Consider the following 19,911-nt stretch of genomic DNA (forward strand, 5'->3'; position numbering starts at 1 on the left):
GGAGGGAGGGAAGGAGAGAGGGAGGGAGAAAAAGAGGGAGAGAAAGAGGGAGAGGGAGAGGGAGTAGAGGAATAGAGGGCAACCATGAGCATGTTGAGAGAGAGTGAGAAGAGGGAAATGGGAAGGGGGAGAAGAGTGAGAGGACAGAGCAGGAACAAGAAGGCAAGAGTAAGATAGAGCAGAGGGGGCAAGCAGCCCCTTTTATAGTGAGTCAGAAACACTGTTGCCAGGTAACTGTGGGGTGGAGCTTAGACAAAATGCTAACACCATGGGACAACCTTCCAATTTCTCTCTTGATAGCTCACGTGGGGCCTGTTAGATTCTCTCGGGTTAATGGAGGCGAATGGAGATTGAATAGAGGAGCAATGTGCAAGACTATTTTAAAACACATTTAGCCTATATGTTGTTCCGTCTTTTCCAAATAAGTGTGGAGAAAAGAAGACTAAACAGTAAAGCTTGGAGACACCTTCTTGGGCTCAGGCGATAGTGAGAAGTCATGCCCTATGCAAGTCATTTGGGTGGGGAATGCATATTGGAGCCTCTGTATTAATGGGGACAGATGCAACTTCGAAACGGAAGTGAAGGTAAAAAGCACGCATACTCAGAAAGGCTGATAGCTACTGCCCTAGCAGTGGCTGCCCCCTGAGAAGGATGCATTTGCTACTCACTTGAGCAAGGCCTCGCTCCAGCAAATAGCCATTAGTGCCGTGAGGTCTGGTAATGAACACATTACTTAAAACCTTCACCATCTGTCCCGCTTTAATCAGGAATGCAGTGAGAATGAATTCCGAACACACAGCAAGAAGCGAGCAGGAACGCCCTGTAAGAGCATTTCTGCATGGCATATGTTCCTTTTGCCAGCAGTGCAATTCTGTGGGTTCACATTTCTTTGTTGATGTCATTGATCTGGCTCCACTAGGGTCTAAGGGCTCAAAGGCACTTCAGAGACCACCTACTTCCTCATTATTGGTCAGTTAATGAGGATGGAAGAAAAAAGAAGCCATTCTACAATCTCCCATTTCCACTTCATAACCCTTCCTTTTTATAGCTGTTTTCTGAGGTGGGGCCAGTGAGATGGTTTAGCCGGTAAATGTGTCTGCCACCAAGCCTGCCTCCATGAGTTAAATCCCTAAGTCAACTATGGTAGACAGAGATAGCTCATTCCCACACACTGTGCACTGACCTCCACATGCATGCTGAGGCACATGGGTACACACACAGTAAGTAAATAAATGGAGGGGCTGGATAGATAGCTCAACGGTTCAGAGCACTGTGGGATCCCATGCCCTCTTCTGGTGTCTCTGAAGACAGAGATGGTGTGCTCATATACATTAGATAAATAAATGAATCTTTAAAAAGAAAATCAAATAAATGCAATTACTTTTTTAAAAAGACTACATTCTGAGTTGTCAAGGCATTCATATGTTAACATTTGCCATGTCTTGAATCGGTGTTGGTTCACGTTGATCAACAGTGAAGAGAAATCTTGAGCTCTCAGGTAAAGCAGGTACTCTCGGTGAGGCGTTATGTCTACGAAGAAGGCACTGCCAAGGAGTGTGAGCTAGGCAAGTGTGATTTGATTTTCAGGAGGAGTTCAGAAAGAGCCCATGGCATGTACAAGGGCCCTGGCCAAGATAGAACACATTCTTGTTAGTTACCCAGTCCCTGGCCCTGGCCGTGAGCATTCATTAATCAGGGACAAGTCCACTGAGAGGAATGCTTGTGATGTACATGTTCTCTGCACCCTACAGATTTATAATATACGGTCTGTGGCAGTGTCAGCATCAACCTCATGATGTAGCTGACACCTCTCAGAAATTATGTGAAGATTCTTAAGGCTAACCTGGAGATGGTTAGTGTGGAATAATTTCTAGGAGGAATGATTTCTCCAAGAAAATAATTTAAATATGTTAGCCTAATTAAAAGTAGCAACTTACACAAGATAGGAAGTAATTGGTATCTTTAAATTACTCTGTCTTGAAATTCAAATGTCTGTCAGGGAAGTAAGTGACTTCTCTTCCCACGCTTATTGTTTCCACTTATTCCATCCTAACTCCATTTTAGTGATAGTCATATAGTTCAAAACATGGTTCATACATTTAGAGAATGAATATATTTTTTATTTAACTCATTAGTAATTTTGGAACCAGTATAATATATTTCATTTAAATAAGGTATTTCTCTCTTTTTTTTAAAGACTTATTTATTTATTTTATTTATATGGGTACACTGTTGCTGTCTTCAGACATACCAGAAGGGTACATTGGATCCTATTACAGATGGTTGTGAGCCACCACGTGGTTGCTGGGAATTGAACTTAGGACCTCTAGAAGAACTGTCAGTGCTCTTAACTGCAGAGCCATCTCTCTAGCCCCCAAGTATTTCTGCACATTGTGTGTTGTGGGCACAGAGATGGACAGAATTCAATGTTGGGTTGTTAGTCTAGGTATTTCTAATTAGTATTCTTTCAAACAATGAAACTATAACCTTTAGAATTATCTTTTCTACCCTCCAAAAATCTATAAATTAAATTTGATGTGGAAGATCACACCTATCATTCCAGGACTAAGGAGGCAAGGGGATCATGAGTTGAATAGCAGTTTTGAGTTGAGGGCTAGTCTGTACTGCAAGAGAGCTTGTCTCAAAAATAAAACAGAAGAAAAATCTAAAATTAGCACACAACTTCAGAAAATTCGGGTTCTAATTTATAAACAACAAAGTGAAACATGGAACTTGTCAACCTGAACTAGATTCCTAAGACATGTACTGTGGAAGAACAGAACTCAGTCCCATGAACTGTCCTCTGACTGCCACACGGGTGGCTGTGGCACATGTGTACACACATAATAAATAAATAAAAATCAAAGATAGTTGTTATGCCCCATTATTGAACAATGTCCCAGCACACCATTAAAGATTCATGCTGTAGATTACTTTTTTCCCATTAATTAATTAATTAATTAATTAGCATCTCAGTTGCAATCTTCCTCTCCTTCCATTCCCCTTCACAAGCCCTTCTCCCTCCCCTTCACCTCTGAGGAGGAGGAGACCCTCCTGGGTACCAACCCAACCTGGGATCTCAAGTAACTGCAGCACTAAGCACACCATCTCTCATTGAGACCAGACAAGGCAAGTTAGGGGAACAGTTTCTACATGCAGGCAACAGAATCAGGGTAAGACCCTGTTCCAGTTATTGGGGAACCCACACAAAGACCAAGCTGTACATCTACTACATATGTGCATGGGGGTCAGGAGGTAGGTCCAGCCCTTGTATGCTCTTTGGCTGGTGGTTCAGTCTCTGGGAACCTCTAAGTGTACAGGTTAGTTGACGCTGATAGTCTTCTTGTGGAGTCCTTATCCCCTCTAGATTCTTCAATCCTTCCTCGTTATGGGAAATATTAAAAAATAAATAATAATAACCAGCATGTCCTGCGCTTGTGCCTCTGCCCTGTTGGCCTGGCCAGCCGTGCACTGATGAGCAAGGGCCGACCTGTTTTTATCTTGTGGAGACTGACTCAGAACTCCACAATCTTTCCACCCAGCTTGCTAAGTTCCCACAGGCGGGTCACTACCATGCCAACCCTGTGCTTCAAATCCCCCACGAGTTTTGTGGTGCACATCTGGCAAATCCATACTTTGCCTTTCTCTCTTGAACCCAGAGGAGCCACTGCGTGAAGGAAAACACAACACAAACTTACTTCAAAAACATGGTAACTCCATTGTTGAGCACAGCAACTAAAATCATAATCTTGTAAGCCTTATTAAATCTAAATCCTCTGGTGGCAAATCCTGACAGATCCACCATTAAAATCGGGAGACACTCGTACTTACATCTTGCCCTCTTGCTATCCCCGTCCAAAAGGCCTAACTCTCCCCTGCTTCCTTTCTTCCTCCATCCAACCTGGAAGTCCCACCCACTCGCCCAGTGATTAGCTTCTTTATTCATTAAGGGATTGGTTTACAAGAAGTCACCTTTATGACTCACCCCTTGTCTGTAGTCCATCCCAGGAGAGCGGAATTAGCATCAACATACAAACAGTCCCAGGCCCAATCCACAACCCCCCCAACTCTTCTACAAGATTGCCCAAGCTCCCTCTAATGTTTGGCTGTGGGTCTCTGCATTTGTTTTGGTTAGCTGTGTGGTGGAGCCTCTCAGAGAACAGATATGCTAGGCTCCTGTCTGTGAATCCAGGCTGACAGACACAAACACAGCCTGAGGCTCCAAGGAAGTTGAAGGAGGAAGGCGGGCCTGCAGGGTGTCTCTACTCGATCCTTTGAGAACAGCTTGGCACATTCTCCTCCACATTGGCAGGGGTTGCTACTGCATTCATTTATTTCCCTCTCATACAGGGACATAATATAGCTGTCAACAGTGTCTTTACATGTTGCATCATTGTGATAAGGCTTTGACCAAGGATGAGGCATCAAAGTCTCACAGTGTGTCCCTGTGAATTCACTACCTGTGCCGTCATGGTAGTAGGTGTCTCCTCCATCCATACGTAGACCACCGTGAAGACATGGCTGACTGTAGCATCCATCAAAGTTGAACTTAAGTGGTCTTCAAGGGATCCATGCGCAGTCACAGAAGTAAGCCCCATGAACATCCTGACGCGTGGCACCAGGTAGACATGCCTGGGATCCACATTCATCAATTTCCAAATTATTGTTCACACCAGAATATTCTTCTGTGTATCCCTGGCTGTCCTGGAACTCACCCTATAGATCAGGCTGGTCTCGAACTCAGAGATCCACCTGTCTCTGCCTCCCAAGTGCTGGGATTAAAGGCGTGCGCCACCACCGCCAGGCTACACCAGAATATTCTTGAGGACAGACACACATGTATCTGCCTATCTCATTGAGGCACACATGTATCTGCCTATCTCATTGAGGCATGCAGCCTCATTCATGCAGGGATCAGAAACATATCCATCCACTTCTAAGTAACAAGAACATAGAAAGGCTGGACCTAGGCCCCTGCACATGTGTAGCAGATGTGCAGCACAGTCTTCATTGCGAGTCCCCCAACAACTGGAGCAGGGTCTTACCCTGACTCTGTTGCCTGCCTGTGGATCCTGCTCCCCTAACTGGGCTGTCTTGACTGGCCTCAGAGGGAGAGGATGTACCAAGTCCTACAGTGTCTTGAGATGCCAGGATTCATTTTGTAATAAAAACGATGCCAGGTGTCTCTTAAATTCTTGCTAAAACAATTCTATGCACAAGGGTTTTCCACAAGACAATTATTATAGCTTAGGCATAGCCAATCATTTGGCCAAAGACTGTAAAGATCTAAAACACCCTTGCTTCTCCAGCCTCTGCCAAGGAATTGCTACTTGACTGACTATGCCAGGGAAAAGGAGCTTCCTGTGCCAATGTTCTCCTGGGTACAGAGGGCTACCTGTGAAATTGCCACTGATTCATGTGGAAGGAACCTCTGCCAACATGGAGGGTCCCACCATAAAGACCCTGAGCACTCTCTATCTACCTTGCTTATTATTCTAGAAGGTTCTGTGTGACAGATCACAGTGAGTGTGCTTCCAGCCCTTCCTATGCTGGCGTTGTGTGCCAGGATGGACTCAATGCTACCCCTGCTTCTGCGTGCCTGGAATCCAAGGCAGACATGTTGATTAATTTTCAGGTTTTGGTTACCCTGTCTTAACAGTGATAAGGTGGAGGGAGGTGAAACCTCGGCCAAAGCTTCAAAATCAGATCTGTGTGTGGCAGGGGCTTTCTGGTTTCAGTTGAAGAGCACTGCTTTGTGCAGTCTCCATTTCCATACTGTGGCAGGCAGTGATTTTTAAACAGCAGTGCACATGTTCTGAAACTTTTCCAGTCAGTTCTGCCCATGCTGTCAATACCAATTTTTTTGCCTCTTGCCGCCACTCCTGGTTCCCCCAACTTGACAGCTCAAACTCTGGTTACCCATGCTTGCGCTTGGTCTTTCATGGACTTTGTCAGTTCTCTCTCGGGGCAAACAGTTTGGTTTAATAAATAAATCACGGCATCTTTTCTCAGTCTCCTAGTTTCTCCCGTATCCTCATTAGGAAATAGTTTTACCATGTGTGGCCTCCAGCCCTCATTAGGCGTACAATTACTGCTTTACTACGTGGTGACAGATGCTCTGCGAGCAGGTGGAAGCATCAAAGGCATACAGTGGTGTCCTTGGGTAGCAACAATTCTCCCAATACAGCAAAGAGGCAGGTGCAGTGGTAAGGGAATTCACATCAGGAGAGGCTGGGCAGACTTTCTACTCCAGGTGGCGTGGGAAAGGTGGGTGGGCAAAGTTAGATTACCGGGGCTCCATTTCAGCAGTGGGCTGGAAAAGGAACAAGCTCTTTCTTTCAGCTAAATGAATAAGTTATGGAGATTTTTGTTTATTTTTTAGACACAGTCTCATGCAACTCAGACTGACCTTGAACTTGCTATGTAGCAATAGCTGGTCCTGATCCTCTTGTCCCTACCTCCAATATGCTGGGATTAACCACATGCAGAACCATGCCCATGTTAAACATACTCACAACACGGCACTGATTAACTTTAGAAACACAAAGAACATTGCCTGACCAGGCTTCTCGATGGCACATGGTTACTGCTAAGATGAACTCTGAAGCCTAGGTCATATTTCCAGCATCACAAAACACATATGTTATAAACAGTTTGCAAACACACACACACACACACACACACACACACACACACACAAACAAGCACTGTATCTTTTTTTTCTCTCCTAGGAAAAGAAAACACTCCTAGAGAGAAAATCATGTTTAGAGAGCAAGCTGCTTCAGCTCAAGTCCAACGCTGCAAATTCAAAAAGGTTTGAAAAACACCCTCCTAAAAGAGCAGGGTTCTGATAGCTTTCCTGTTTGTAGCTGGGCCGGGCTGCAGGCACACTGGCTTGATGAGCCTAGAACAGTGTTTCCCTACCTTCCTATTGCTATGACCCTTTAAGACCATTCCTTGTTTCGTGGTGACCCCCAACCATGAAATGACTTCCTTGCTACTTCATGACTGTCATTTTGCCACTGTTAGGAATCGTAGTGTAAATATCTAATATGCAGGATATCTGATTCGAACCCCAGAGGGGTTGTGACCGCTGTGATACCCACATGTTGAGAACCGCTGGTCCAAAGGAAGTAGAGGAAGTAGGGCAAATGCAGGGAGATGGGATGGCAAATTCCTACCATTAACAGACACGCGGGCCAGAGCACAGGAGAGTCCTGGAGAGCAACTTGGAGAGTTCATTCTTCCAGAGAGTGATTTGTTCACTTCTCCATGTTACTCAAAGATGCTGGGGGTGTCTTTATCCTATGGGCTTTCATCTTTGTGATTGGCTATCCTCATCACACTAGCCAGTCATCAAGTGAACTTAGGATAGGCTGGCACCCTTCAAATTCCATAGAGAGTGAAAGAAATGTTATGGAAAGCAGCCTTAGTTTGTTGGGCTGGCTTGTCCATACTCATAATTTTCAACAAGGTCTGCCTCAGTTCTTACTCAGGGGGAGGGAGTATTGTCACCATGGTGGCTGTCCTCTGTGATGCTAGGTCCTGATTCTCATCACATTTCCTGAGATTTTTTTTTCTTTTCCCCTTTGATTCTAAGCTCAGTATAGTCATGCTATGTTCTGATGTCAAGATAACACACACTTTATGCTATGCAGTCATGGACATCCTTATTCCTTGATTTTTTTGACCCCCTCTTTTTCTTCTTCCTTTCTTATTGTATCTCTGTTTTCTCATCTTTCTTCATACTTCTGCTTTCTTTCTGGATGGTAACTGTGCATTTTTGACCAATTATGACAAAGGCCAGAAAAAGGCTGAGCTTTAAATTGGACACATATATTTGAAATAGGTTGCTGTACTATTCTGTTGTTATTTTCCTCCTTCCTATGAATAAACATGGAATCCAAGAGAGCAGAGGAGTGATAGTGTGCCACTGTCTGTCTTGGTAAAGGAGGACATGCAAACAGGGCAGCTTAGCCTGTGCCACTCACAGACAGTCTTCACTGTATTCTTGCTTTTCTCTTCTCTCCTCTCTCTCTGTCTCTGTCTCTATCTCTGTCTCTCTGTCCCTGTCTCTGTCTGTCAGCCTCTCTCTCTCTCTCTCTCTCTCTCTCTCTCTCTCTCTCTCTCTCTCTCTCTCTCTCTCTCTCTCCTCCCCCCACTTCTTGCCCTTAAATGTAAAGGTCTTTTTCAGGTAACTGAACTCCGGACTATGCAACATTCCTTCCTTTAAGAGTCCAGGTGGTCTGAATTTGATGATTTTCTTTAATTTTTTTTAAAAAAAGACTTTGGTCTTTTAAACAAACTGATCTTTTCTATTAGTTCTGCTGAATGTGAGCAATCCATGTGAAATTCTCAAAATATTTTTGAGGAAGTTTTAGAAGTTTCCTGGGGGTGGGGGAATGAGTGCTTTGTGTTTGTAGAAAGATAATTGAACATCCAGTCTTACTCTGTTCTCAGGTTGTAGATATCATGAACACTTTTGTTCCTTCTTACCATTTCTAAGCTTTGTGAGGGACGTTGTTCACTTTGCTAGGAGACAGTGAAAGTGAAGTCAGTGTGAATTGGACTCTGAAACTGAAGCAACCAAAACTTGCTTAAGTTGTTTTTTTTTTAAAATTCTTCTTCTCCTCCTCCTCCACCTCCTCCTCTTGCTTCTCCTTCTCCTTCTCCTTCTTCTGCTTCTCCTTCTTCTTCTTCTGCTTCTCCTCTCTTCTTCTTCTTTTCTTCTTCTTCTTCTTCTTCTTCTTCTTCTTCTTCTTCTTCTTCTTCTTCTTCTTCTCCTCCTCCTCCTCCTCCTCCTCCTCCTCCTTCTCCTCTCCTCCTTCTCCTTCTCCTCTCCTTCTCCTCCTCCTCCTCCTCCTCCTCCTTCTTATTATCATTATTATTTTACATCCCAACACCAGTTTCTCATTCCCCCTTCCTCACAGTCTATCCCCCCTTCCACTTCCCTTCTGCCTGCTCCCATCCACCACTCTTTTTCTCAACAGAATAGGGCAGGCCTCCCATGGATATCAACTAAGCATGGCATTTCAAGTTGCAGTAAGACTAGGCACATCCTCTCCTTTTAAGGCTGGACAAGGCAGCCCAGTAGGAGGCAAAGGGACCTAGAAGCATGCAAAAGAGTCAGAGGCGGCCCCTGCTTCTACTGTTAGGAGTCCTACAAGAAGACCAAGCTACACAAAGGTAGCATATACACAGAGGGCCCCGGTCAGTCCCATGTAGACTCCTTGTTTTTGTTCCTAAGTAAAATTGCTTCCTATTATTGTTTCTATCATCTCATGTAAAGCACTTTGAAACTTACAGCATAACCACCTTTGCATGAATGTCCTTCTCTTGGAGAATCTCTGAGCTCCCAGTGCCTAGCTCCTCAGAAGATGTGGCTCTGGTTTGGTTTCAGTATTCTCAGAAATAGCAGATCCTTGCATGCTGTCATGGATGGCTTTTGTACCTTTTTTTTTTCATCTCTGAAAACTTGTAATGACCTCAGAGACTAGTTTTCTTATTCCCTAGAATGACAATGAAGTAAAAGCCCTGAAGAAATGCTGCTTTTTATTGACTTGGTTTTCATGGCTTACCCAGCCTGCTTTCTTGTAGAACTTGGGACAACCTGCTTATATGTTTATGAATCAAGACAATACCCTACAGGCTTGCCTACAGCTTATTCTGATTGAGGCATTTTCTCAGTTTTGGTTCATTCTGCACATATGACTTTAGCTTGGGTCGAATTTACAAAGCCCTAACCTGCACATGTGTGCAGTGAAGCACTTTGTCTCAACAGAGTGCCCAGAACCCTTGCTCCTTACTTTTCAGAGGAGACACAATTCTGACTACCAAGTAGGCCATTCTTACTTCTCTCCTGCTTTTCCCTCCTTCACTGGAGGATCTTTCCTATTTTAACATCAGCTTCTGGAGCCTTCTGCCTTGTTTTGATCCTCATACCCTGCACTGAGCTTAGACCGCTCTCTGTTGAGAGTCTGCATTCTCCCATCTGCCAAATATCTTCAACAATTCTCCCCCTTGAGGGTCTGTGCATCCCCCCCTAAGATGTCAGCTGCCCTGCTTGCCTGCCCCAGCCTTTCTGAATCCCAGGCATTGCTGACTGTCTAGCTCGAGGCTTCTCTTCATTTTCAGTTTGGACTGTCTGCAGACCTGAAAGTCCATGATCCTTGGTGTGGTCATGAAATGTCCTCCTCACAAGGTTCCTTTGCCCTCGTAGCCAACTTGCTCATGCTGAAGCCCAGAGAGAACTCGAATCTGATGTCAATAGGGACTAATGCAGTAGCAGCTGTTCCTTGAACATGAATTTCAGGAACGGTGAGACGGCTGAGAGGTTACAGTCTGCTCTGTTCCAATCAGAGGAGTATGAGTATTTCCACAAAGAGTACGTATCCAGCTTATTTTATTCCCAACGCTTTGCCATAAACATGGGAGGGAAAAACAGATTGATGCACATGTAACTGGTTAATTCTCCCACTGGCTCTTTCTATGACAAAGGCCAAGGTTTGCATCTCTGCTCTGGACTGAACCCTTTAAAGAATCCTGTTACAGAAACAGAAGCTAGCCACCACATTCATCTTTACACTGGTCCAGGGATTCCAAACTCAGGTCCTCATGCTTACGTGACACGTACGTTCAGCCAATGATCTCTTTCCCCTACCCAGAAGTAGCTTCTGACGTCAATACACATCTCACTCAAGTTCAAAGGCAAGCCGACTACACACAGACCTATTCTTTTCACAAGACTCAACAGCGGGAGGGGAGGGCTAGGGTAGCAAAAAAATCCTTCACCCCACCCCCACCTTTGTGTTCATTCCCAGTTGCCAGGACCTTCAAAAGGAGATTTCCATCCTCCAGGAGCAGATCTGCCATTTGCAGTTCGTGATCCACTCCCAGCATCAGAACCTGCGCGGCATCATCCAGGAGGTCAGACTAAGGAGCACATTTCTCAGATAGATGGAAGGTTTGCAGTGCGAAGACCAAAGCTCGACAGTTTGGCAGGCTAAGCTCCACGGCTTGCCTTCTCACGGATGTACACTTCCGGTTTCTCAGGCAACCTGGCTTGGGGCTCCTCTTGCCTAGAAAGTCAACACCTTTCACCTTCTATGTGAAGAGAGTGTGAGAAACTGTGCTTAACTGCTCTCTTGATAGTTTTGTGATGTTTGTACAAGCGTACGTCTTCTGAGTCAGATGTTGTTCCCTGTTATATGGAAAACAGTAGGGGATTCAAATCTTTGTTAAGTAATCAAGTTGAATTTTTTTTGGATTGTGTATGAATTTTTTAACTTAATTTTTTTTCAGTAATTTCGATAGACTATGCCTTACGCATGCTAGCTAAGTACTCTAATACTGACCCATAGCCACAGCCCTATTTTACTTCCATTCTCGGGATACGGTCTTCCTCAATGGACCGCGGCAGTTGGAGAACTGCTATGCAGGCCAGGCTGGCTGGGATTTTTGGAATCTTTCTGCTTCAGCTTTCTGAGTAGCTCGGCTTTCGGGTTTGACCCAGGCTTGACTGTTACATACTCGTATCCTCACAAGCAGCGAATCCAGCTATTTTAAAGCAGGGGCCCTTCTCCTCAGCAAGTTCTCCTGCAGGGTGAGACACCGGATACCTGCAGCAGCCTTCCCCCACCCCTGCACCGGTGGGCTTCTTCTGCAGGCGTCTTTCTCCTATAAATGGGGAGGGAGAGAGGTCCCTCTGGGTGTTTCCTCCCTGGGTCCCAATTTGGCTTGCGATTTGCTCACGCTGTGGGATTGTGTCTTTCATTTGAGGAACTTCCTTTGACCAGGGAAATTCTTGACTTACGTTAGCTATCCTCCATGGTCTGACAGGGTGTCCCAAATTGTTCTTCCCGATTCCTAGATGGAAGGACTAAAAACTACTTTAAAGGAGCAAGATAAAAAAATCGAAAATTTGAAAGAAAAGGTCACCGTGCTTGAAGCCCAGGTAAGGAGAGAGTCTGTGCTGTATGTTTCCGTGTTGTCTCATGCCTGGGCATGTGTATGTAAATGTATGCCTGGGAGCAAATGATAAACCACCACCTATGTACATGCTTGTGCATAGTTTTGTGCCTATTTGCCTTTGAACGTGTTTGTGTGTAATATTGCTTCTGACTGTGTCTTGGTGTCTCTAGGTAAGTACGTGTACCCTGGCATTCACACACGCATCTTCAGTGCCTTTTTCAGTGTATATGAATATGCTGTGCACGAGAAACTATAGCTCACTTTCAGTAACTATTACATTATGACTAAATTAACATTGAACAAACATTAACTTATTTTTTATTAGCTTTAGACACTAACTAAATGTTAAAGGTTCAACCACATTGTCCCTGATACTCACTGTATTGGCAAGACAGGATCCTACTCGGGCTAAGGCTTGGCCAAGGCTTCTCTTGTGTAAATTCTCTAGCCCGATGGTAAGGCTTCTTGACTCCTTTTCCTCATATTTCCTCCTGGCCCGTGACTCCTTCATCAACATCCATACACGCCAGAGTCTACTGATATCATGCTTTTCAGTGTTCCTACAACTCAGTGTAAAGTGAGATGCTTTTCTTGGGAGTTGGTTAGAAAAGTGGTATGAGCTGGATTTCCTTCACAGTAGAAGGTTCTCTGCAATGGTAAAATCAAGAGCTTACCACATGGAAGCTATATCAAAAAAATTTTTTTTTAAAAACCTTAAAGTAATTTTACAATTGCATTAAATTCCACTTTTGTTAGTTTTGACTTAACAATTCATCATGGACAACCATTTTAAATTAAATGTTATTATAAAGACTTAAAAATAAAAACAAATTAATAAAAACCCAGAAACAACATATTTTAATTTCCTGTGAGAAGATGTGGTTTTGTTCCCAAGCACTCATTTTCTCTCCTGTAAAACCCTTCCTGGCTTTTCACAGTAGCTTCACAGGAAGCAGGGGAAAGCCCTCCAACAGTGGATTCACTCCAAGAAGACTTTTGTTGTCCAATGAGCTCAGAATAATTTATCCTAGACGCTGTGCATCGATATACTCGAGGTCCAGTGGTGGGACCAGGACCGTCTGTCTCTTCCTATCCCATTCTACCTTGGTATTCCAGTTTCAGCCAGAGATTGGTGGCCCCATTTAGTGGGGACATACACAGACTTACATTGCCCCTCATGGAAACATGTTAATAGGGCTACAGACACTTCACAGACACTTCAGTGTTTTCCTGGATTCTCTGAGTATAGCTGACCCCCGGTCTTTATGTTCTGAACTTTTATTTTCTTTAGTAGATAAATGTTTTCCTTGTTAGCACTATAATCATTCCCTGGGAGTTATAAAAGCTATAAAAGCACAAGCATAGCATGCGAGCACACACACACACACACACACACACACACACACACACACACACACACACTGACATTGGACTCACTACAAAGCCAAGGATGACCTTGAATTTTGGATATTCCTGACACTACACCCTGCCCCCCTGAGTGTTGAGATTATAGGTCTGTCTAAAGCTTATAAGCTACTTGGAATGGAACTCAGGACTCTGTGTATGTTTATCAAAGCTACTCCAGGAGAAAGTTTTTAGTTCGCCCTTTCTTCCTTCCTTCTTCCCTTCCTTCTTCCCTTCCTTCCTTCTTTCCTTCCCTCCCTCCTTCCTTCCTTCCTTCCTTCCTTTTGTCTATTGTTTCTTTCTCTCTTTCTTTCTTTCTTCCTTCCTTCCTTCCTTTCTTTCTTTCTTTCTTTCTTTCTTTATTTATTTATTTCTTCCTTTTGTTCTTTCTTATATTTTAAAAGTAGTGAATGAAATTCAGAGAAAATAACAAATTTGTTTAAAAATGCTCAGTGTCTTAGTTACTGTTCTATTGCGAAGAGACACCATGGCCAGCTTTAAAGAGAAAGCATTTAATTGGAGGCTTGCTTACATAATTGGTCCATATTCATCATGGTGGGGATCGTGGTGGAAGACAGGAAGGCTGGCTGAGCATGTTAGAGTAATAGTTGAGAACTTACATCCTCATCTGCAGGCAGAAGACAGAGTGAGACCTATCCTGGAATGAGCTTTTGAAACCTTAAAACCTACCCCACAGTGACACACCTCTTCCACAAAGGCCACACATTCCGTCTTCCTAAATGGTCAACTGGCAACTAAACATTCAAATATTAACCTGTGGGGACCATTCTCATCCAAACCACAGCGCTCTACAAATGATAGGTCACTGCGGGTGACTGCAGTTGAGTGTACTTGGCTTTAAAGCGCGTGACCTACTCCAGTATCTACTTAGGTGGTCAGATAAATGTATATGTAGGTATATGCATATTAATATGTGTAATATCCATATAAACACATGCATTTACTGATTAGAAGTGAATAGTTAGGACTGGAAGAACAATTCAGTGGTGAAGAGGTCTTGTTCCTCTTACAGAAGCCCGGGATTCGATTCCCAGCAATCACACTGTATCTCACAACTGTCGTCGCTCCAGTCCTTGGGAAGCAAATGACTTCTCCCACCTTGGAGACCACCAGGCATCAAAGCTTTAGCACAGACATCAGACATGCATACACACGCCTAACTCACAGACAGAAAATAAAAATAAGTATATCTAAAAAAGAATAAAAGATATGAATAGTTATGTTAAATTTACATAATAATGCACTTGGTTTTGCCATTATCAAAGTTACTATACTAAATGCTTTTGATTTTGCTCTTAGTCTTGAAGTCATAGAAGAAGTTTCTCCCCTATGGTTTTCTTTTCATTCCATCTGTGTGTCTGTTCCCTTGCTCTAATGGAGGGATAAAATTGACTCCTAAACTCTACTTTAAAAGCATTCCCTTCATCCTTTTAAAACTCTTTTAAATATCAGAAAAAAAATTCTGCTTAGCACAACCCTAATAATTTTCTTTCTTTCCACTGCTCCATGTCTTTCATCAACTCAATTTATAGTTTGAACATTCTCGTTCTATTCCCTGCATTTCTAACTCCCAATGATCCACTTACAGGGAAGGATGTCTTCAGAAATCACTGCCTCTTCTAAATATTAAAGATGATCTTACTTTAGGAAATCATCATTACCCTTAAAATACAATTCAGACAAAGCATCAGTAAAAAAATTAAGTATGCAAAAATGTTCTACCAGAACGCATCAATGAACTGCTATAGGGTACAGTCATGATAATAGTAGACATAGCTGGCCAGTGGTATGTAGGTTTGTAATGTGTGTGATATAATGAAGACTTAGGCACATGGCTGTCTTAAGGAAAAACGTAGAAAAGTTTAGGAATGGAGACTAAGATTGGATGAAAGAATTCAGCATTCAAGTTGAAGCTCGACAGTCCACGCCTCGTGCTTGAGCAAGTAGGGATTTGCTTGGGAGAATATCCAAACAGCTTCCACATAATTGTCTAATCAGAGTACATTTTTACTCCAATGAAGGCTGTCAGTGTGTTTTCAGCTGCTTCATCGTGTGTGAGATACTGAAAATGGGCACTTTTCTCGGTCTCATACTTGGAGTGAGTCTGCATTCATGTGTGCATACATTAGATTGGTCTCCTAATAGGAGGGTAATGTTTATTATCATTTTGTCATATCTGAAGTATATTTTCAGGATGTGATGTACATGCTTAACGCTTGAGATATGGTAATGAAATAGTGACGAGTGACTCTGTCCCCTTCATCTATCTTAAAAGTTCTCCTCGAAATTCTAATACATGCTGGAGACAGTAATTCATCCTCAGCCTGATACTTTTCAAAATTGACCCACCCTTAACAGATCAGCTGAGTTTTATTATACTCATCAGTAGGCACTTGAATTCTGATCCCACGTGTCTTCAAGATAGAGACTTTGTAGAGCCCACAAGTTCCCGGGTGATAGTACTGTCCCTGGGCTTAGATGATAGGAACAGCAGCCATGTGTTTTCTCTGTTCTACTTCACCAATTTCCCTTCGCCTTCAAGGTCCGGGCTCAGTCTCGTGTTTATGAAAACGGCATAAATTATTCCACTCACTCTGATTTAGTGCACATCATTTCTGTAATCATCGGTTACTAATTGTTTTATGACATCTGTTACACTGTTTTTGATTCATTTTTATCTCTGCTGTCACTTCAATGATAATATGCATCCTACATACTGAAAGAGAATTTTCCAATGCTTTCATTGGCTTCTTCACACCCCTTGGTATTGGATTAGGGATGTATATGGGGCAGGTACTGGATTACGGGGGTGGGTGGGGTATGAGGCTCAAAGGCTAGTTCAATTGACTGTTGATTTTTTTTTTTCAGTTATGTTTTTATTATACCTGGACTCCCTTCAGACACTCTTAAATATCTGTACCTTTTGCAATCATTGCTTATTCGCTTGCAAAATGGGAGGCTGAGGTAGATTTGGTGGTCATCATGAAAAATAACATCTTACAGGGAAAAGAAATCAGGCTGTTGTGTCAAACAGCCTGCCAATGGGCCACAGCTGGGGATGAGGGCTGCATGCACTACTTGTGGTTTGCCCAAAGTAGCTACTTTGCCAATTTGAGTTTATTTAGTCTTATTCTGTTAAAAAAAAAAAGTGTACTAACTTGATATAATCTATGTTATATATTATAAAGAATCTTTTAATACATAATATGTTTTCTAGAGCTGGGTCAGTCAAATGAAGGGAAGTAATGTATGTAAAATACCTGACAAAGGACTCATATCCTAGACATTCATTATTTTTCTAACTTCTATCAAAAATTGATGTCTGTTTCTCAAAACTTTGCATTTTAGTGTTAGCTTTCTTCAAACTAGTGGCTTCTCTGCCACTAGTAATATTGTACTATTGATCATACTGTACTATGTACTATCTTTACCAGGAGTGGAGTGTAGACATCAAGAAAGTTGAAGATGAAGACACCGTGAACTACTAAGAAGATATTGTACCTACTTTTATAGGGTTTACAATCAAGAGATTGCATCAGAAAGATAATTATGTAATCAATACCGTGTATATCACTAAGATTATTTTCATTTGCCTATGAAAAGGAATCTTCATAAACTCAAATAGTTCAAAGGCTGAAATTCAAAGTACTATATTTTAACCCTTTGGTACATTATGTACTTTCCAGGGTGCATTTACATATTGTTTTCCTTGGTTTTAATAGAATAACCACAACAAGCATCCTCTATCTATAGGAGGAGGCAGGAGGGGAGCAGAGCTTGAGCTCTGTGGAATGTAGACAATTCATGGATTTGCTGTCTGATCTCTGTCCTTATGGCTTCTAATTTTAGAATAAAGAACTAAAAACCAAGGTGGCACACTGGACTGAAACACCTAGGCCGTCAGTATCTAAGGCCATCTCTACAAGGTAATGGTTTCTCCCCTTCAGTGCCACCTTCCACCTCAAATTCTATCCAGAAACTCCCTTAAAGACATCCTCAGAGGTGTGTCTCCTCAGTTCTTCTAAACCCATCAGATTGATGATGAAGATTAACCACCATACCGTCTGTCACCCAAATATTGTTCAGCATTGCTTGTATTATCTACTATTGAACACTTGAGACTGGATAAATTGATACTAAATAAATAAATGCATATCTTCTCTCCTTCTCTGCCTTAAACCAAGCCCAAACTTAACTTCAAATCAAATATGACACATTATGTTCCTCTGTTCTCCTTCTTCCTCGGCTGTTCTGTTCTTTGTGCCATTAATGGATGTTTTAATCATGAGTTGTTAGTTGTTTCTAGAATTTTCATGTTAGCTCTCAGCCAAATGGATTGTTAAGTATTCCCAGCAAAAGGCCAGTTTGTCCTGTTTCTTTTAATTTTCTGTACTGCTAGGACATATAACTTCAAAAACTACCAGCTACCAATGGGTGATTTCAAGCAGTGATAATGACCAAAGGAAGCAATCAGAACGATACTTAAAAGCAGACAGATTGCTTTGTGTATGATATTTATTGTTGTTGACTGAATCAGAATTTGAATCTGGACTTCCATCTCATTTCCATAAGCTTTAGGAAATGTTCATTTAAGAGGAAGCATAACTTGTAATTACACGAATCGTTTAAAAAGTGATTAAAAACTTCCCGTTCTAGCTGCTTTTGAATTCCACTGTCTGGTCCCTACAGGGAAGAATCTCATTTTCTGAGACTCTTGGGCACAGGCCTGAGGTGGAAAATCAGACTCGCTATGATTAACATTAGTCTAGGAATTCAGACAGATTCATCTCTCTCTGTAAAACTTCTAGCAACAATGATTCAGTTTGCTAATGCTGTACATAATTAGAGAGTAGAGATGAAACCATTTAGAATCAAGTCCTCTCAGATCTCCAGGTGCAAAATTTTCAACTTGGTGGTCACTGGCATTGCAACTCCTAAAAAAAAAAAAAAATTAAGCCCTAGAGGCACTGAAAGAAAAGCCATCTTTCCTGGAGAAGGGAGGGTGGTCAGGTTCTGTTTCCTGCCTTAATGAGCATCATATCAGAGTCAAATGGCTTTGACTCTGGGGGAAATAGAGCCAGAATAGGGTCTTGGAGGAAGTGCTGAATGTACCCATTTACGATGTATCTATTTACGATGATTGTGCAATGAATGCTGCAAATTTGGCTAGTAAAGAGGAGATACACTGGAAAGATGATATCGTTGGTGGTGGCTTTTAGCTACACCTAATTAACAGCTCAAGATAACACTGTTAATGAGGTTTTCTTTTTCTTTCTATGACTTGGAAAAAGTCAACTAAGAGAAACTTCCTAACTGAAACTAGATTTTTTTTTGTTTTTTAAACATAAACATTCCAGTGTTAAGGGCATAAAGTCTGTCCTTAATTTTCAAAATAGAGTGGTGAGCAGCTTTAAGAACAGATGCAGATACTTACAGCCAACCATAGGACTGAGGTAGGAACCACTATGGAAGAGTTAGTGGAAGAATTGAAGGAGCTGAAGGTGATGGCAACCCATAGGAAGACCAACAGTGTCAATAACCTGGACGCCTTCATAGTTCCACTGAGTTGAAAGGCTGCAGCTCTCAACCTTCTCCCACTCTGCTTCACACTTGCCCAGTTCAACCTAGATGAAATTGTTGATGGTAAATGCTGTCTCAATATGATTTTACTCTATCCCATGGGAGATTCATCAGGATAGATACAGAAATGGCTGTCTCTTAGATCAGACTTTGCAGTATGGTGGTAGTTGAAGCCTACCTCATCTAGGCCTAACTATAGATAATGTTGGTATAGTTATTATCTTACAAGGCTCTACCTTGTTCCACTTTGACAATTTATGTTGTTTTTTTTTTCCTACAGTGAGTTGAAAACTGAAGGTGTTTCTCCCTATTTGATGTTGATTCGGCTACGAAAATGAACTGGCTGGATGCAACTCTGATAGAGAAGGACTTACATAGATTTTATTTGTTCCTTAAAATGCAGTTTTAGCTCCCAAGTTGAAATGACATCATGCCAGTATTTATCTAAATGTAACTTAGTGTACATCAATAACATCATAGGAAGGTGATATTACAGGCAATTCAACAAGTGTCTACTAGAGAGAAGAAACTTTTTTCCCCAAAACTTAAAAGGCCAAGGAATGAGGATCTTTCCCACATGGAAGATGAATTCTGCTTTAAACCTAAAAAAATGAAATTTGAATCTATATCTTCAAATATTTTGCAAAGGGGACTCTTTTATGGTTGCCAGATTTGACCTTTGATAGTGGTTTTTATATGTATAAATAAAGGGAAGTATGTAAATATGTATATGGATGAATGATGTAATTTAATTTGACATTTAGGTAATAAATATCTTACCATGCCACAGTTTCATGTCCTGCCATGTTGTTAAGAGAATTGATTGATCTCTACCTGTTGATGTGAAGAAAAAGGCTCATTTGACATGAGACACTGCCCTCTGAGGTTGAGAATTGTGGCTGCCTGGTTGCCTGGTACCACTTTAGAAAGCTACTG

The 19,911-nt window shown here is 42.2% G+C and overlaps 1 protein-coding gene across 3 annotated transcripts in view; it reads left to right on the forward strand.

Annotated features, from left to right (window-relative positions):
* The window catches only part of Ccdc68 (coiled-coil domain containing 68), a 51,352-nt gene extending 31,588 nt beyond the window's left edge, over positions 1 to 19,764 (forward strand). For all 3 annotated transcript variants that reach the window (XM_031366336.1, XM_031366335.1, XM_031366337.1), the window contains exons 7-11: positions 6,732 to 6,814; positions 10,821 to 10,926; positions 11,870 to 11,953; positions 17,245 to 17,321; positions 19,256 to 19,764. In XM_031366336.1, coding sequence (XP_031222196.1) covers positions 6,732 to 6,814; positions 10,821 to 10,926; positions 11,870 to 11,953; positions 17,245 to 17,321; positions 19,256 to 19,313 — 408 coding nt within the window. In that variant the 3' untranslated portion in view covers positions 19,314 to 19,764. The remainder of the gene's footprint in view (positions 1 to 6,731; positions 6,815 to 10,820; positions 10,927 to 11,869; positions 11,954 to 17,244; positions 17,322 to 19,255) is intronic.
* Positions 19,765 to 19,911: the final 147 nt, after the last annotated feature.

This window comes from Mastomys coucha, unplaced genomic scaffold (assembly GCF_008632895.1).
Source record: "Mastomys coucha isolate ucsf_1 unplaced genomic scaffold, UCSF_Mcou_1 pScaffold13, whole genome shotgun sequence".
Classification (NCBI taxonomy): Eukaryota; Metazoa; Chordata; class Mammalia; order Rodentia; family Muridae; genus Mastomys; species Mastomys coucha.